Source organism: Rhinatrema bivittatum, chromosome 4, assembly GCF_901001135.1.
Source record: "Rhinatrema bivittatum chromosome 4, aRhiBiv1.1, whole genome shotgun sequence".
Lineage (NCBI taxonomy): Eukaryota > Metazoa > Chordata > Amphibia > Gymnophiona > Rhinatrematidae > Rhinatrema > Rhinatrema bivittatum.
This window is the reverse complement of record NC_042618.1, coordinates 35059278-35076554: the sequence shown is the minus strand read 5'-3', so window position 1 is coordinate 35076554 and position 17277 is coordinate 35059278. Positions and strand designations below refer to the sequence as shown.

Below are 17277 nucleotides of genomic sequence, written 5' to 3'. Positions count from 1 at the left end.
GCGTACATTTGTTCACGCCTGGTGTGCGAACAAAAGTATGCCCTCGCGCAAATTTATAAAATCTACGCCACTGTGTATAGCAAACTTGCAGAAACCACACATAGGGGGGGGAAACACATTAGCAGTGAAGATAGATCTGAGTTTAGTTGTTTTAGGTATGTCATACCAAAGAAAGCAGGATGTCATTTAACAGCAGGAGGTGCTGACAAAAGGACTTGAGACCAGATAGAGTTTAGCACCTTACAGGAAAAGTCTCAACAGCTAACCATGGATGTAATAACTTTTTCTGAACAGGTCATGATGCCCAAATAAAGTCTGATATTGAATTGACCAGTGAGAGCTTGGCAATGCATTCTGATAAGCCAGGCTTCCTCTGGAGTCAAAGGAAACAATCATGTATCTGGAAGGCATGGCCATAAGATAGTATAAACTGGCCAGAGCTGCCTATCAACCCAAAAGGCAGCCACTCATAAAACAGATACCTATGATGACATGCTAAGCTCTGCCTATAATTACATATAAAACCAGCAGAACCAGTAAAATTGCAACAGGAAGTGCTGAGAACCAAAGACATCACCGAGGATCTGCTAAAGATTTCTTCAAAATGCTAAAGACTTCTGAAGCAACTAAACTTTAGGTGATCTAAATCTTAGATGGGATTAGCTATTTCTGTTTAGAGTTATGAAACCAACTTCACAGGATAAGCAATAAAAGTGGTGAACCTATATAATAAACCATATGGGATTCCATTATTGTCTACTTTTCATTTTGAATCTGATAAAGTGGGGCCCACGATTTGGGAGGATGGTTTCCTATGGGCCCCAATTTACAAGTCTACTCCTAGTCCTTTCCCTTTGGAAGGAAAGACCCAAAAACAGAACCACTTTGTGAAGAGGTGGACCCTGAGGTTGCTCATATTGACTTCTCAAGACTCCCTCTGCACTCACTGGGCACAGAAATGTTGCTAAATCTAAGATACCTCCCATTGGGAAGTATTAAACTTTCCTAACTATACAGTACCTATTCTATTCTGAAATCACTCGCAGGAGTAGGTTTTGTTATACTATCCAAGGGCAGCTACTCTAATAAGAAGCAAATTTGGGGTTCCCATGATAATATTTTTTATTTCATTTTCTGTTTTATTTTGATGGAAATAAATTACACTAAAAAAAATCCCAAATGAAATAGAAATAAAAAACAAGACAAATGGAAAAAAAAATGTTTTCGCACTTCACCCCTATTTTCCTATTTCTTTTGCCACAGGCTACTAGACTCTATGACCTGTTGCGCTGGTTTGGCCTCTGCTGCTTCAGCACACTTGGCCTTCCTTTCCTTCTTCATGACAGCTAACGTACAGGAGAATTGTGAAGGCACTGCCCCTGCTCTGCTGCAGCAGCCAGTGTTTCCAATCTCTTGTTCTTACCAGCATTGTGCTTCCCTGTTCCTGAGAACATTTCATTTTAGTGCTCCACTGTACTGTGTCATACTGCAAATAATAATAACGTGGTATATGCCTGCTGAGGTTAATGGTAGCAGGTGGGCTTTGAAAGTTTTTTTTAAACTGTAAAAAAAATTGGATCTTTCACACAATGCATTTGCTAATAGGCATGTGGTAAGGGACTTCTACCCATAAATGCTCAAGTAAAGAATTGAGCAAAATGTTATACAGGGCTCTTTGTTTCAGTTTGCATAGACAATTTCTCCTATGGAAATGTTTCTTTCTCAGACATTACACGGAATTAAATCCATAGGGCAAATTATCTCAAAATGTGCAGCAAAAATGGACTTTCAGGCTTTTTATTGTGCATTTTTTCTCCCCCTGCTTCTGCCCAAAATTTAAATCTGGGCATATGAGCCCAGTTTTCAAAAGGGTATTCTCCACTGTGTGCCTCTAGCAAAATCATGTTCAAAATGACACCGGAGCTGTTCCTCCCCTAAAGCAAGAGTGGGAATGTTTTTAGGAATTTGTGAAAAACCTTGATTTTAGTACAAAAGGATTATTCAGAATTTTGAGCAAACATTGTCCATTAATACACATATATGTGGTATTTAATCCATCCATCTGTGCAGTCTGGGTAAACAAGCATCGGGGTAACTTGCTTGATGCGGCAGTTACAACCCTTAACCATAAGCCTTATGCTCACCTTTGATAAACTCCAACATTACTCTCTGCATCAATGACAGGGGATGGCAGGAATTTTGAATCAAACAGTTACTAACAAGGGCCCTGAAGTTGGTGGTTGGAGAAACAGATAAGTTTGGGAAAATAAGCGAGGGAGCTTGCTGGGCAGACTGGATGGGCCGATTGGTCTTTTTCTGCCGTCGTTTCTATGTTTCTATATTAACACTTGTAAAGAGACACAAATGAAGCATATGTTACCAGTGATGGCAACACAAAATCTTTAACTACGCCTCTTTCAAGGGAAATGTTTTTCATGTTAAAGCAGCCATGTTATATTTTACGCATTTTAACGCTCACACAGATGAATTTTAAAAGCCTGGTGTGCATCAAAATTGGGAGATATGTGCACAAGTTGGGCCAGAGTGCCGAACGTATTTTAAAAGCTGCCTGAGTACACAAACATCTCCCGCTATGCACACAAAGAAAATGTTCCAAAAAAGGGGCATGCTGTGGGCATAGTCTGAACAGAGCATGGGAATTACTGGATTTCAACTTCAAATTTACGAATTAATACTTATGCGCAGAGGCATGCGCCGGGGTCCCCTGCTACCTAAGTTTACTTCTACCATGGAGGACGTGTAAGGGGGATGGGACTGAGTGGGGGAGAGAGAGAGAGAGAGTGAGGCCTCTGGGGGGTGACACCCTAATAAGCAGCTATTTATGCTACTATTGGAGGCCCACCTAGTAACTCGAGGTGAGGTTTAGGTAGTAGTGTAGGGGTTAGGAGCCACTTTGACATGCAGAGTGAGATGTACGTACAGAACAGTGCACTCTTGTGAAGATTTGATGTCCTTCGGAGTGAGGAAATTCACCCAAAGATGAGAGTTGTGCAATGTTTTCTCAACCTAGCTTGATGGACTCTCTACCTGGGTAACATCAAGCTAGGTTGAGAGAGCACTGTACAACTCTCATCTTTGTGTGAGTTTCCTCACTCCGAAGGTCGTCAAATCGTCACAAGAGAGCACTGTTCTGTTCGTACGTCTCACTCTGCATGTCAAAGTGGCCCCTAACCCCTATACTACTACCTAAACCTCACCTCGAGCATGCAATAGTTTGATGAATCTAGCCCTAAGTTTGTACCCGAGGCAATGGAGGGTAAAGTGACTTGCCTAAGATCACAAGGAGCAATAGTGGGACTTGAACCATGGTCTCCTGGTTCATAGCCCACCTCTCTTTAACCAAAGGGGAGCGCAGATGTCCATGTGCGTGGTTCCCAGTACACACACATGGACACACCGATTGGATAACACGCACGTGTCACCGCATGCATGTTATAAAATCCAATACTCATGCGTGCCCGGTTTTATTTTGGCATGCACATCTGCGGGCAGGTGCGAACTCACACACACAAGGGGGGATTTTAGTTATAAGCGAGCGGCAACATGATTGGGCCTTCCCCAGTTCCCTCCCAGTCCGCTCCGAACTTCCTTAAGCCCCTCTCTACCCCGACCCCTAAACCCCCCCAACTAACCTAATATTTTTTTAAACTTACCTGCTCTCCCCATCAGCAGTAAATCCCACGCTTGGGCTGGCTGCTGGTGCACACTTCACCGGGCCAGCGCCTAATGGCGTTGTCCCGGCCCGCCCCTTTTTTGAAACTCAGCTCTTCCATGTGTACCGGGAGATATGCGCGCAGCACACATGTGGCCCCGCCTCGCGCCTACCTCCCTCTATTGGTGCACGACGGGGTTTAAAAATTAACCCTAAAGTGAGGCTTGAGCCACACAAGCAGGGGAATTTTATAATAAGTAGGCCATTGGATTGTCCATAGGATAGTCACATGAAAGTGCACTTTATGCATATTTCAATGCACTAGTGAATATGCGTACTTTTCCTATTATATTTTATGCAGAAAAATAATTTTATGCAGGAAAATATTCCTATTATATTTTATGCAGGAAAATAATGACTTGCTTGCTTGAAACTCTGATTTACACTCGTAAGTTGGTATATTTTCAAACCTGCATGCATACTTGAAATTACCAATTTTCTGATTCTGCCACCAGTTCACCCACTTCTTTTCCAGGTCATCAAGACCCTCCTGGTTCTTTAGCCTCAACTCCCCCAGTTCACCCAGACCTGTATGAGACAATCTGCAGGTGTAAAACTCTGACAATGTTACTATATGTACTTGCAAAAGTCTCTTCTAAAATAGGAATTTCCGTGCGTATCTTTTGGACCCGCCCTGGAATGCTCCTAGACCGCCCCTTTTCTACATGTGTATATGTGTGTGCAAAAGCATAAATAAGTGCTTGTTTGATGTTTATAAAATAGTGTGCATGCAAGTACAAGCTATTTCTACCCATGTTTACATGCATAACTCTTTGAAAATTCACCCCTAAGTAAGGCTGCAGCTTTATTAAAAACCCTGACAAAAGATCCAATCCTTTACATAACTTAGCATCACTATGCCAGGACAGGAAGATTGAGTGCCTAGCCTGCCCCGAGCAAGCAAGGTCGAACCTTTCAGTTGTAGTTATAGGTTCAGGTCTACAGGACAGCCCATCCATGCCAGCAAAGCCATCGGCCCTCCAGGCCCTCTACCAAGGCAGAAACGGAGTAACCAGCCTGCCACCAAACTGGGACTTGTAACCCAGGTGATAGAGGGACCTAGAAGTATTCAATAGTGCTGCAAACATATGTCCCTCTCCTTTGCTCCTATTCTAAGGCTCACTTACCCCTACCCAACTGTGACCACGTTACAACCAACAAGATGCACTACAACAAATGTTTAACCAGCGCTCTATCTAATCCATCAGCACTAATTCTCTGCCTACATGAAATGATTGACAGAATGTAGGCCGCAGCTGGCCAACCGACAGGAGGAATGAGAGAGAGGAAGGGCCAGCCCTCCCCTGAGAAAAATGAAGTGGGATGTGGGTCCCCCTCCCCCGTTGCAGGGTGGGGATGGGGGTGGCCCTGTGCCCTCCCAACCTCCCCAGTGACTGCGAGGAGCTGGAGCTGGACCCAGCAGACCCCTCGTTTCCCACCTCCACTCCTTCCCATAGCAGCAGCTGTAACTGGTTGTGTGGATGGATGGTGCCACCGTGCCGGCCAGCCTCAAGAAGTGTGGGGGGGGAGAGGGCCATCATCCCAGCCGTCCAGTGGCTTTACACGTGGCTGCACAGCTAGACATCCCAGCACTTGTCTCCATTTCCCCCAGCACAAGCTGGAAAAGGAAAGGCATGGCATGGGAGCCTGGTTATTACTGATATCCGTGCACATGTGGTCGGCACGCACACTAACACTTGCATTAGCGTTAACACAATTTAGTATATTGGCCCTTTTATATTGTTAAAAGATATTAAAAGCAAATCGAAGAAACACATAGAACCTTTATGTTTGATGTGGTAAGGGTGACACTTTTCAAGTCAGAAATTAAATTATTAGATTGTGTATTCTTCCTTTCTGCTCTTTGATGTTGTGATGGAGTGTACCGACAAGGCCACTCATTTTACCTTAAGAAGCCCGGCTCAGGGTTTTAAACAGGTCCTCCTTAAGAGAAAACACTGCAAGGGATTCTGGGTGAAGGGAGGTTCCCTTCACCCTAACATAAGAACCCAGGCCTAGAAGTTTCCAGAGGCCCCAGGAGATAGTAGGGGCTCATGGTACACCCGTGCGCAGTATGTCTACCTGATTTTTATAGCAGTAGGAAAACGTAGACCAGTCGATTCAGTTCTTGCCTAATGTTTATTAGGGAGATCAAATTCTTACAGAACAGAATGGATATTGCAAATCACCCGACTCTGGCCGAGTTTCGCCTATAACAAGGGCTGCATCAGGGGCTTGCTATTGATTACAATATGTGGTTGGCATTTGCTCCAATTATTAGTGTAAGTCCCTTATCTCAAGCTTCATACAGAATAAAGAGTGCTAGATTCTTTCTCATAGTACTATCACAATAATAGCAGCTGCCCCCAATTGTGGAGACTTTGATAATTAAGCACTGCTTTTAACTGAAAATGCGAAATAAACTTCTTATGCTTATCAGTTATAATGGAACCATTTATGCAACACTGATAATGGAACATATATGAATATTGCAGATGCAGAACCCATGAGTTAAGGGACTTACATGAATAAGTCAGGCGATTTGCAATACTCATTCTGTTCTGTAAGAATTTGATCTCCCTAATAAACATTAATCAAGAACTGAATCGACTAGTCTATGTTTTCCTATCTGCTACCTGGCTTTCATAGACTATCTTCTGTGCTGTCTTTTGAGACCATACCTGATTTTTATGCTTGATGCAAGGTAAGAACATAAGAACATGCCATACTGGGTCAGACCAAGGGTCCATCAAGCCCAGCATCCTGTTTCCAACAGTGGCCAATCCAGGCCATAAGAACCTGGGAAGTACCCAAAAACTAAGTCTATTCCAAGTTACTGTAGCTAGTAATAGCAGTGGCTATTTTCTAAGTCAACTTAATTAATAGCAGGTAATGGACTTCTCCTCCAAGAACTTATCCAATCCTTTTTTAAACACAGCTATACTAACTGCACTAACCACATCTTCTGGCAACAAATTCCAGAGTTTAATTGTGCGTTGAGTAAAAAAGAACTTTCTCCGATTAGTTTTAAATGTGCCACATGCTAACTTCATGGAGTGCCCCCTAGTCTTTCTATTATCCGAAAGAGTAAATAACCGATTCACATCTACCCGTTCTAGAGCTCTCATGATTTTAAACACTTCTATCATATCCCCCCTCAGTCGTCTCTTTTCCAAGCTGAAAAGTCCTAACCTCTTTAGTCTTTCCTCATAGGGGAGCTGTTCCATTCCCCTTATCATTTTGGTAGCCCTTCTCTGTACCTTCTCCATCGCAATTATATCTTTTTTGAGATGCGGCAACCAGAATTGTACACAGTATTCAAGGTGCGGTCTCACCATGGAGCGATACAGAGGCATTATGACATTTTCCGTTTTATTCACCATTCCCTTTCTAATTTGCCTGGTGATCCAGCCAACACCCAAAGAAAAAGTACACATACTTAAAAATAACGCTCTGAAGCAGCGACTATCCACAACCTGTAAAAAAAAGGGGGAATCTGGAGAGGTGACAACAACCCAGAAACAGGGCATTGCATACCTTCTCTTTTTGTGCCCTTTGTGCAGAGGACGGGCACGAAGAAGACCATTATCCTTATAGGTAACCAGAAACCAAAGAGTCTTTAAGTGAACCAGGTAGGGCAGAAATACAACTGGCCCAACAGGAGTATGCTTTCTGCAAAACAAAAGGTCATTCAAAGGAAGAATATCCTTGGCTTGAGGACCTGGAGTTTGAATGCAAGTTATTGGAACAACGTGAGAAGAAGCAAAGAATATTAATGAGTCCTAGAGTCCCAGAATGTTAATGACGAATGGGGAAACACTTGGGATCACAAGTTGTCAAAACTCCAAAGCTTCAATTTTGTGGAGGTCTCACTCGCATGACTTAAGGACTTTATAATTCAGGTAGAACCGGAGAGAGTTGCTACCCAGGCCTTAGTAGAATTCTTCTGTAGCAAAACCCTCATACGTCAGGATTTACTATATCAAGGTTACATCAACTATAAGAAAATAGAGATATTAACATGTATACATGAGGACAGAAGTGTTCAACCTCCCATGTTCTCTTGATGACCCCCACAGGACAAGCCATGTTAGAAGCTGTTCTTCCCGAGCTTCCATACCCAGTAATCCTGGGTCAGGATTATCCCCATTTTACAATCTTATGGAGACAACTCATGGGTGCTGGGAACAGTACAGCCGAAGTGGGGAGGTACTTGAGACAGAGCCGGGATATGCCCTGGGCACATTTGGAGACTTGACCTGACAAGGCCGAACTGAGTGGGAGGATTGTAATGGAGTGTACTGACAACTCCCTCATTCTACCTTAAGAAGCTAGGCTCAGGGTTTTGTTTTTTTTTTTTTTTTTTTTGTATAAACAATTTTTATTGGGTTTTTCAAAAAAAACAAGCATCAAACAACATCAGTAGGGAAGGTGGTATCTGATCCCTCCCCAACATTTTCCCCCGGTTACAAATACAGCAACACCCCCCCCCAACCCCCCCTCCCCCCCTGTAGAGTTCACGAAAAAAACGTAGACAATTGGAAAAGGCATGTCCCTGAAGCAGCCAAAAATGTCCGAGTGGGTGAGTGTGCGCAGCCCCTAGTCATTCAACACAAGACTTCGTGCGCGGTGGGGAAGTTGTTGAATGTACAAATTCCAAGTACGTAGGAATAGCCGTCGCCGACCTGAAGAGTCTCGCATCGCCATGTTTTCCATCGTCATCATCGCATGGAGCAGGTTCCGCCAAGTCCAATAGGATGGGGCGTGCGGGGACCTCCAAGCCAGCAAAATAGTTTTCTTCCCAGGCTCAGGGTTTTAACCCAGTCCTCCTTAAGGCAGAATGCCACAAGGTATTGTGGGTGAAGGGAGGTTCCCTTCACCCTACCATAAGAACCCAAGCCAAGAAGCTTGGAGAGGTCCCAGGAGCTAGTAGGGCCTCATGGTATATCCATTGATTTTTGTGACTGACGCAAGGTGAGCTATTATTTTGATTTCTGTAACTTTGAACACTGTAAATAAATACATGCAGTAGAAGTAAGTTGGTCCTGAGGCTGCAACAGGCCCAAATATGCTACACATGCCTTTACCAAATTATTCCTATACTTGTTATTGTTGTAAGATACCAAGAGTCTAATTTGTAAATTATTTTTTTCCTTGCACAGGAACAATGCTTTTTTTTTTATAAATCAGGCACAGAACCTGCTAAAGGTACAGCAAATTGCTTCATGTACTAATCCTACAACTGAAGAATAATGCTACAGGTTTTATGCTAAGTGTCTGGTTGATTGTAAAAGCATAGAAAACTGTCACAGTTCTTTAAAAGAAAAGCCTCACAGACTGTATACCTCTTGAATCATTTTTTTTTATTCTTTGCAGGGCCAACATTATGAAGAGGAAAAAAGAGCCTTAGGACACGAAATAATCACGCTCAATAATCATTTAATAGAGGCCAAGGTGACAATAGATAAATTATCAGAAGATAATGTAAGTCCTTAATGAACCATTTTTTTAAAGTCTGTTTACATTATATGCAGGATTTAAGCTCAGACCCATTAGGCCTGTACCTAGGGTAGCAATATCTGGAGGCAGCAGTGTTCCTGCTCCACCACCCTGCAGACCTCCAGTTCTGCTATGAATCTTGGGTGGATCATTCCCATTCCACCCCTGCTGCTGTCCTCAAACCCACCATGTTATGCCTCTCCCTAGATACAGTAACGTATCCTGCTGCAGTGGGCGTACACATGGATTAAGTCGGACTGTGCTCGTAGCCTCTGCAGGAGCCCGACCCTTCCACACTTTTTTGCAGTGGGCGGGGTTTATGAGTAGGGGATGATTTATTCCCTGCATTCACTCACTACAATCAGAACATAAGAACATAAGATATGCCATACTGGGTCAGACCAAGGGCCCATCAAGCCCAGCATCCTGTTTCCAACAGTGGCCAATCCAAGTCACAAGTACCTGGCAAGTACCAAAACATTAAATAGATCTCAAGCTACTATACATTAATTAATAGCAGTTTATGTATTTTTCCTCTAGGAACTTATCCAAACATTTTTTAATCCCAGTTACACTAACTGCCATAACCACATCCTCTGGCAATGAATTCCAAAGCTTAACTGTGCATTGGGTGAAAAATAATTTTCTTCAATTTGTTTTAAATGACGTACTTCTTAACTTCATGAAGTGCCCCCTATTCTTTCTATTATGTGAGAGCGTAAATAACCAAAATATAGTAACCTGTTCAAGTCCTTTCATGATTTTGTAAACCTCTATTATATCCCTCCTCAGTTGTCTCGGATCCAAACTGAACAGCTCTAACGTCTTTAGCCTTACCTCATAGGGGAACCATTCCATGCCCTTTATCATTTTGGTTGCCCTTCTCTGCACTTTCTCCACTGTAACTATATCTTTTTTGAGATGTGAAACCAGTATTCAAGGTGCAGTCTCACCATGGAATGATACAGAGGTATTATAACATCCACTGTTTTATTTGCCATTCCCTTCTTAAAAATTGCTAATATTCTGTTTGCTTTTTTGACCGCCACAGCACACTGAGCCGATTTCAAAGGATTATCCACTATAACACTTAGATCTCTTTCCTTCACTTTGGAAGTGAAGATAATGATCTAACCATTTTTGTAAACAATTCCAACAGGGAGGCCATTACTACCTTGCTGTGGGAGTTGGAAGTTGTCTGTTTTATCCCAGTTGTCTGTTTTAGCAAGTAAATAGTGGGTAAAGACTTCTGACTGCAAGGAGTTTTAATAAGTAGAAATTATCAATTTTTCGGAATTAGGGGATTTTTTTCCAGCTTAGCCCTTTCCTTATGATGATGGCTAAAGAGACTTATCCCACTATCTATGGGAAAGGGATATTGGAATCTACTTTGGTTAGAGAATGAAGAGAGAATAGAGGATATACTATGGATAATAAACCACCACTTTGTTGTTATGATTTTTAGTTTGCTTTTCATGATTTCTGCGATCCTAGCCTAGATCTTGCTTTTTAGTTAAATTTTCAGTTGAACACCATTCTTTAACTCCATACTTTATTCAAGAGTGCCTTTCCTCCAAGAAGACTCTCCTAATGTATTTGCCATCTGTTGCGCTGGAGGTGGACCCTTGGCCTGGTGCAGGATTGGTACAGCCCTCCGGTCGGACCCGGAGAGCGCCTGCCACCAGGAGGCAGCGCACAGGAGGAGACAGAGGCTAGCTGGAGCTTCACCAATAGCAACCCAGGGTTCCCTCAGGTTGAGCCCTTGGTTACCCGGGCCGCCTGGTCTTAGGTGGGCCTCGCAGGATCTCCTAGAGAGGAAGCGCAGGAGCGTGCCCACCATGAACAAGGGTGCACAGTCGATGTTCAGAGCAGAAGGTCCAAAGGTCACAGGAAGCCAGAACAGAGAGTCCGAGTGTATAGCGAGGATCAAGGCCAGAGTACCAGTCCAGAATTGTCAGCCGAAGCAGGGGCCAGTACCTGTAGTCAATCCGGAAGTAGTCAGGTCAGGCAGAGGTCAAGTTCCAGGGAGCAATCAGGAGTAGTCAGAGAACAGGCAGAGGTCAAGTTCCAGGCAGCGATCAGGAGTAGTCAGAGAACAGGCAGAGGTTAGGTCCAGGCAGCAATCAGTAGTCAGAGAACAAGCAATGGTCAGTACTGTGAGATCAGTCCACAGGGTACTACCAGGAATGGAGCTGCTAAGGTCCGGTGGGGGTGACAACTAAAGAGAAAGGTATGGAGGTCCAGGGGGGAGGAGTGAGGAGCAGAAATGGCAGTGGTACCAAGAGTATCTAGGGGTGATGTTTAGTGAAATCCATCATTTTGTATATATATATATCCTATTTTACTTTTTATGATTCTTAGTAGCATTGATGAAAATAGTGAGCATGTGTGAAATGATTTTAACTTAAAATTCCTGATTTGTACAATTAGCACCACTGGAAATCTGCCAGATATCTAACTGGCGGCAGGCACATGTGCTGTTGACCATGGGGTGGTTTAGTTTGGGGTTGTTTTGCATGACCAGTAGAATGCATGGTTAGGGGCTTCAGATAGCCACCCCCTCCCCTCCCCTTTCAGGTGACCCCCATTGCTCTTTGGAAATGATCTTTTGACAGGGATGCTCACTCCAGGTTGCTTGTTCATACGGGTTCCAGCATGGAAACCATTAATGCCCCTGCAGTTCGGGAGTGAACCTGCACTAGCTGGATGCACACAGGCCGATGCTCAAAGGATGCAGGCGGCTAAATTCAGGACACCCAGACCTGACTAAATGAAAATTTCCCCCTACTAAGGTCCTAAAATTTAGGGACCTATTTTTTCCTAGGTGCATAAATTGAGATGCCTAAAAAGTGGATGGGGCCAGGAGTGGAGCAGGTCAGGGCACCCAAGTTAGACACCTATTTTCAGCCAATGTTAGGCTCCTATGTGCTGGAAATCAGTTTATTATTATATCAGACTCTTAGTTCCAAATCACTGACATCGGTCAAACTAAACGTCAGCAGCTGGGTGACACAGTTTTAGCTACATTCTTTCATTCTAATCACGAATAGAATACCTTGAGCAAGTGAACTGTAGAAATCACAAGATGACAATACCACAGTTGAGCTCAGTGCATTTTCTTCCAGTAGATTTACTTATTTCCTATAAAAAAAAAAAAAAAACTAAAGAGATTATTAAAAGAGTATTCAAGGTTTTTATTAAGGACTGCTCCCAATGCACTGTAATTATTTCATAAATGTAAACCATCGTGAAGGTCTCTACTGAGGCAGCGGAATATCTAAAAATCAATAAACATAAACATATGTGAGTGCCATGATAATTAATCTACCCACATTTCAGAAACTTAGCGCAGACCTCCCCTGACACGGTCACCCCTCTCCCTCGTTGGCACCCCATCGTAATTTGGAGCTCCTCCCTGTATTACTGATCGTCTACTCTGACCTTATATATGCTCAGTTCATCTTTCCTTGTCCTCGGAAAGGCCAATGCAAAGTGCTGAGCATTAAAAAAATGTGCATTGAAATTCAGTGCAGTCTCCTAACGCACAAGCTAATTTTATCTGTAACTCCCAATGCAGCATGCTAATAGTATGCTAATACAGTAGAGGTTAAAAAAAAATGTGCACAAACCAGAAAACGTGCACAAAGAAAAGGCCTAGCGCATAACAAAACATCATGTATGTGCATAACTCATATTTTATGCACAGATAACATTGTTTATGTGCACAAATTATGTTTTCCACATATAAAGTATGATTTATGCTCACAAAAAATGCTTTCTGCATAGGTAACAGTTAATGCCATTGTCAGTATAGAATTTCCGTGTGAGGGCCCTAACTTTTATGCACACAATGTTATTTATTTATTTATTTATTTTATTTATTTAGAGCTTTTCTATACCGGCATTCATGATACAATCATATCAAGCCGGTTTACAAAGAACAGGGGGGTGCAATAACTTTGTTCTTTTAACAAGTGCAGTGGAAGCAAAAGTTACAATATAACAGGGTTGTTGAAACTGGGGAAGGTGTTCAATTTTACATATCACATCGGTTTACATTTAAACAAAGTTTGCAGGAACTTATGTGTTATCTTTGTCAAATACATTAAACATTTAAATATGGGGATTGTTAGCAAGGGATATAAAAGAACATGGGGAATGACTAACACTACGGGATGCACGAAGGGGTGCACAAAGTGGAGTGCCCCTTTGTCGCACCCCTTCGGCGCATGGCGCGCGACGCCTGGTGTTCTGGCGCTTTAACGTCTGTCACAGTCCTCAGTGATGTCAGAGGGGGCGGGTCTCCCGATCGAGGATCAGTCACTGCCCCTCCCCTCTCAGTTCCAGATGGACTCTTTCACCTTTTTTTTCTTTCTGTCTTTCTCATCACTGTTAGTTATTTCAGGGAGCCCGGTGGTGATGGTGTGTGGCATCCCTGTGTGCAGGCACCCGGTGTTCTGGCGCCGTTTAACGTCTGTCACAGTCCTCAGTGACGTCAGAGGGGGCGGGTCTCCTGATCGAGGATCACTCACCGCCCTTCCCCTCTCAGTTCCAGATGGATTCTTTCATTTGTTGTGTGCAAAAGTCCTTGCTGTACTGGAAGCAAAGCTTGCGCACAAAGAATGAGGGCATAACTAAACGTTAATCTGTACGCTCTGCCAAATGCACCTTATTGCATTGGCCATTATATTGGTTATCATTTCAGGTAATCCACCTTGTACTTTACCTAGAAAAAGGCTAAATATCAAATGTTTAAATAAATAAATTAAACAAGAACATTTCTATACTCGTTAAACAGGCGTACTACAGTACTCAAGACTGGATCAGCCTCTATCACATGCCCTCTCAGTTGTCTCTTCTCCAAAGCGAAGAGTCCTAACCTGTTTAGCCTTTCTCCATGAGGGAGCCGTTCCATCCCTGTTGTCATTTTTTGTTGCCTTATTCTCCACTTTTACTAGCTCTGCTATATAGGGGTGTGCCGGGGAAACTTTGATTTCATTGTAGGTTGTTTTTTTTGTTTTTGTTTCATTTCTGTGTTTTCATGTGGACTAAATCGTTTTAGCGTGCACTAACGAAATGAAACAAAATGTTGTTGTTTTTTTGAGTTGATTCTGATGGAAAATAACACAAGGTGAAACAACAAATGTTTTTGTGATTTCCCTGTTGTTTAAACATGACAGGACATCCCTACTGCTATGTCTTTGTTTTGAAAGGAGATGACCAGAACTGCAGACAGTGCTCAAGGTGGGGGATCACGCACCAGATCAATATAGAGGCATTATTATATTGCAAACTTGTAGTCTCTTTTCCTTCCTCAATAGGTTTTAGCATTTTTTTTCCGGCTACTGCACACTGAGCTGAGGATTTCAATATATTGTCCAAAACTACTCCTAGGTCTTTTTCCTAAATGGTAACTCTTTCTGTTGACTCCAGCATTGTGTACATATAGCGGCCTATGCAATAAACTTTAGTATATGCACACAGGGACGGTAACTTTCAAACGAGCGCTTGGGCACACATATACTTGTGAGCATCGGTGCAAGCCCAGGGACACGGCAATTTTATAACATACACACACATAAGTGCGTATGTTATAAAAAAGGCTGGGCGCACACCTTCTCCGTAGTAGAAATAAAGTTATGCAATACTGGACCTTGGCATGGACGCAGGCATGTAGGTACTTGTGCACACCCCTCCTGGCCCGGCCCTGGAATGTCCAGGCTCCACCCACATCATGCCCCTTTTTCATTCAAAATTAGGTATCTGCATGTCGGGAGATCACGCATGTAGGCAGCTTTTAAAATCGGGTGGACACATGCATGTCCTACAAGCATACACATCTCCCGATTTTGGCACACACATCCCTTTTAAAATTCACCTCTTGGCCCTCATGTGCATGCTAAAAATTGCATATTGTGCTGGAAGGCCTTACTATACATATCATAGGGAATCAAAAATACATTAGCATGAACAGGCAAAAATGTGCATGTTCACACATGCAAATGAGGGATCATATCAAAGTCATAGCTAGCCTATGGCAGACGCCATACACCAGAGGCACCATTGTGCTAAAGCATCAGCACCCCCGCCCCGCAGTGAGTAATAGTGCAGCCCAGGGGGCTGTTAGAAGTATCAGACACCTCCTCCCTCTCTGCATTCTGGCAATGAGGAACAGCGCGGTCCATAGGAGCACAAGAAGCATCAAGTTCATTCTACTTCCCCCGCCCCAACAGTCCGAAGCAGCGCAGTGGAAGGGGCTGTGAAAAATATCTGCCTCCTCATTGAGAAGTAGTGCAACCCATGAAGCTGTGAGAAGCATTGGCCCCCTTCTCCCTCCCTCCCCCCGCCATTCTGGTAGTGAGGAGTAGCACGACTTATGGGGGTCATGAAAAACATCAGCCTCCTCCTCACTCACTCCATTTTGGCAGTGAGAAGCAGTGCGGCCAGCAGGAGAGTAGGAAGCATTGGCCTTCTCCAGTCTCACCACCCACCCTTCGGCAGTGAGAAGCAGTAAGGCCCATGGGGAGCAAGAAGTATCAGCCTCTGTCTGCTTACTCCAGCCCCCCAAGTCAGAAGCAGAAGCGGCACTGCACAAATGAAGGCGAGAAGAAAGCTGACGACTTTGGTGGTCCCTGGGGACTGAAGGAGGAGGCTACTGCTGCTGCCCCTTGTACTTCCAGAGGGGAAAACAAAGATTGTGTATGTGTGAGTGTGTGTCTGGTTGAGCATATGATAGTGTGTGTGAGTGACTGAGCATATGAGCATGTGATTGAGCAGGTGAGAGCATATGAGCAATGGTGTGTGTGTTTGAGCATGTGAAAGGGAGTATATGGGGGATATGTGTGTGTTTGTGATTAAGCATGTGAGAGAGTGCATATGAACCTGTGTGTGAGTGTTTGAACATTGCAGCGAGAGAGTGTGTATGTGTGTAATTGAGCACATGAGAGAGAGAATATGAGCCTGTGTGAGTGATTGAGCATGTGAGAGAGCATAGGAGCATGTGATATATGATTGAGCACATGAGCAAATTTGTGTTTGTGATTGAGCATGTGGGAGATTGACTGAGTATGTGTGTGTATAGTTGAGCATGATAGAGGCAGTGTCCAAGCATGTGTATGTTTCATCATGAGTGAGAGAGAGCTTATGAGTATGTATGTGTGTGTATAGATAGTTCAGCTTGTGAAACAGGGAACAAGAATGTGTGTATGTATATAGATGAGCATGAGAGAAAGAGCAAACAAGCATATTTGTGTGAATATGACTGAGCATGTAAGAGAGAGAAAGAAAGAGTGTGTGTGTGTGTGTGTGTGTGTGTGTGTGTGTATACACATGACTGAGGGAGTGTGTGTGTGTATATGGTTGATTATGAGAGCGAAAGAGAGCATGGAGAAAGTGGGTATGCAACAACCCTCCCTCCCCACCCCACTTGCTAATCCATAATAATCTTAGGGCATCTGGAAATCAAATGTTCCCAAGTATGGAAAGCAAGGTATTGTTTTCATCCTTAATTATTAAGTGTTTTTTTATGTATCAGCTGTTTTTAAATATTTTATTGGCATTTGGAAAAGTTTTATATGAGTTTTTAATTATTGGATGTTCTGTCCGCTTTTAAATATTTATAATTTTTATTAGCATGTTTAGTATTAAAACTTATATTTCTTGATTTTATTATTTGCTGTTTTATGAGGCATGATATTTCTGTTTTTTCATTGTTGCACTGCAAACATGTTGAGGCTTCCAGTTCATTTTTTGTTTGAATGCTTATACTTACACTTTATAATTTCTTTGTTCATTATTTAGTGAGGGTCCGTCTGTGTTCTGCATGTGTGAGTGAACAAGGTGAGGTGTTCTGCTAGCATTTATTTATTTATTTATTTAATGTATATCCTACGTTATCTGCAATTCTAGGTGGGTAACAATATATTTGCAACTGAAATCTGACAGCACAAGAAACATAAAACATAAAAACATATTACAAAAACAACAACAACAACAAAGTAGGGTCTATAGTAGCTTGGCTTGTTCTGTTTTCCTAATAGGAGGTG

At 43.0% G+C, this 17277-nt stretch overlaps 1 protein-coding gene across 1 annotated transcript in view; it reads left to right on the top strand.

The window, feature by feature from the left end:
- Positions 1–17277, top strand: part of BEGAIN (brain enriched guanylate kinase associated) — a 138306-nt gene that overhangs the window by 96225 nt on the left and 24804 nt on the right. Inside the window, exon 4 of the mRNA XM_029597401.1 lies at positions 9110–9217. Coding sequence (XP_029453261.1) covers positions 9110–9217 — 108 coding nt within the window. The remainder of the gene's footprint in view (positions 1–9109; positions 9218–17277) is intronic.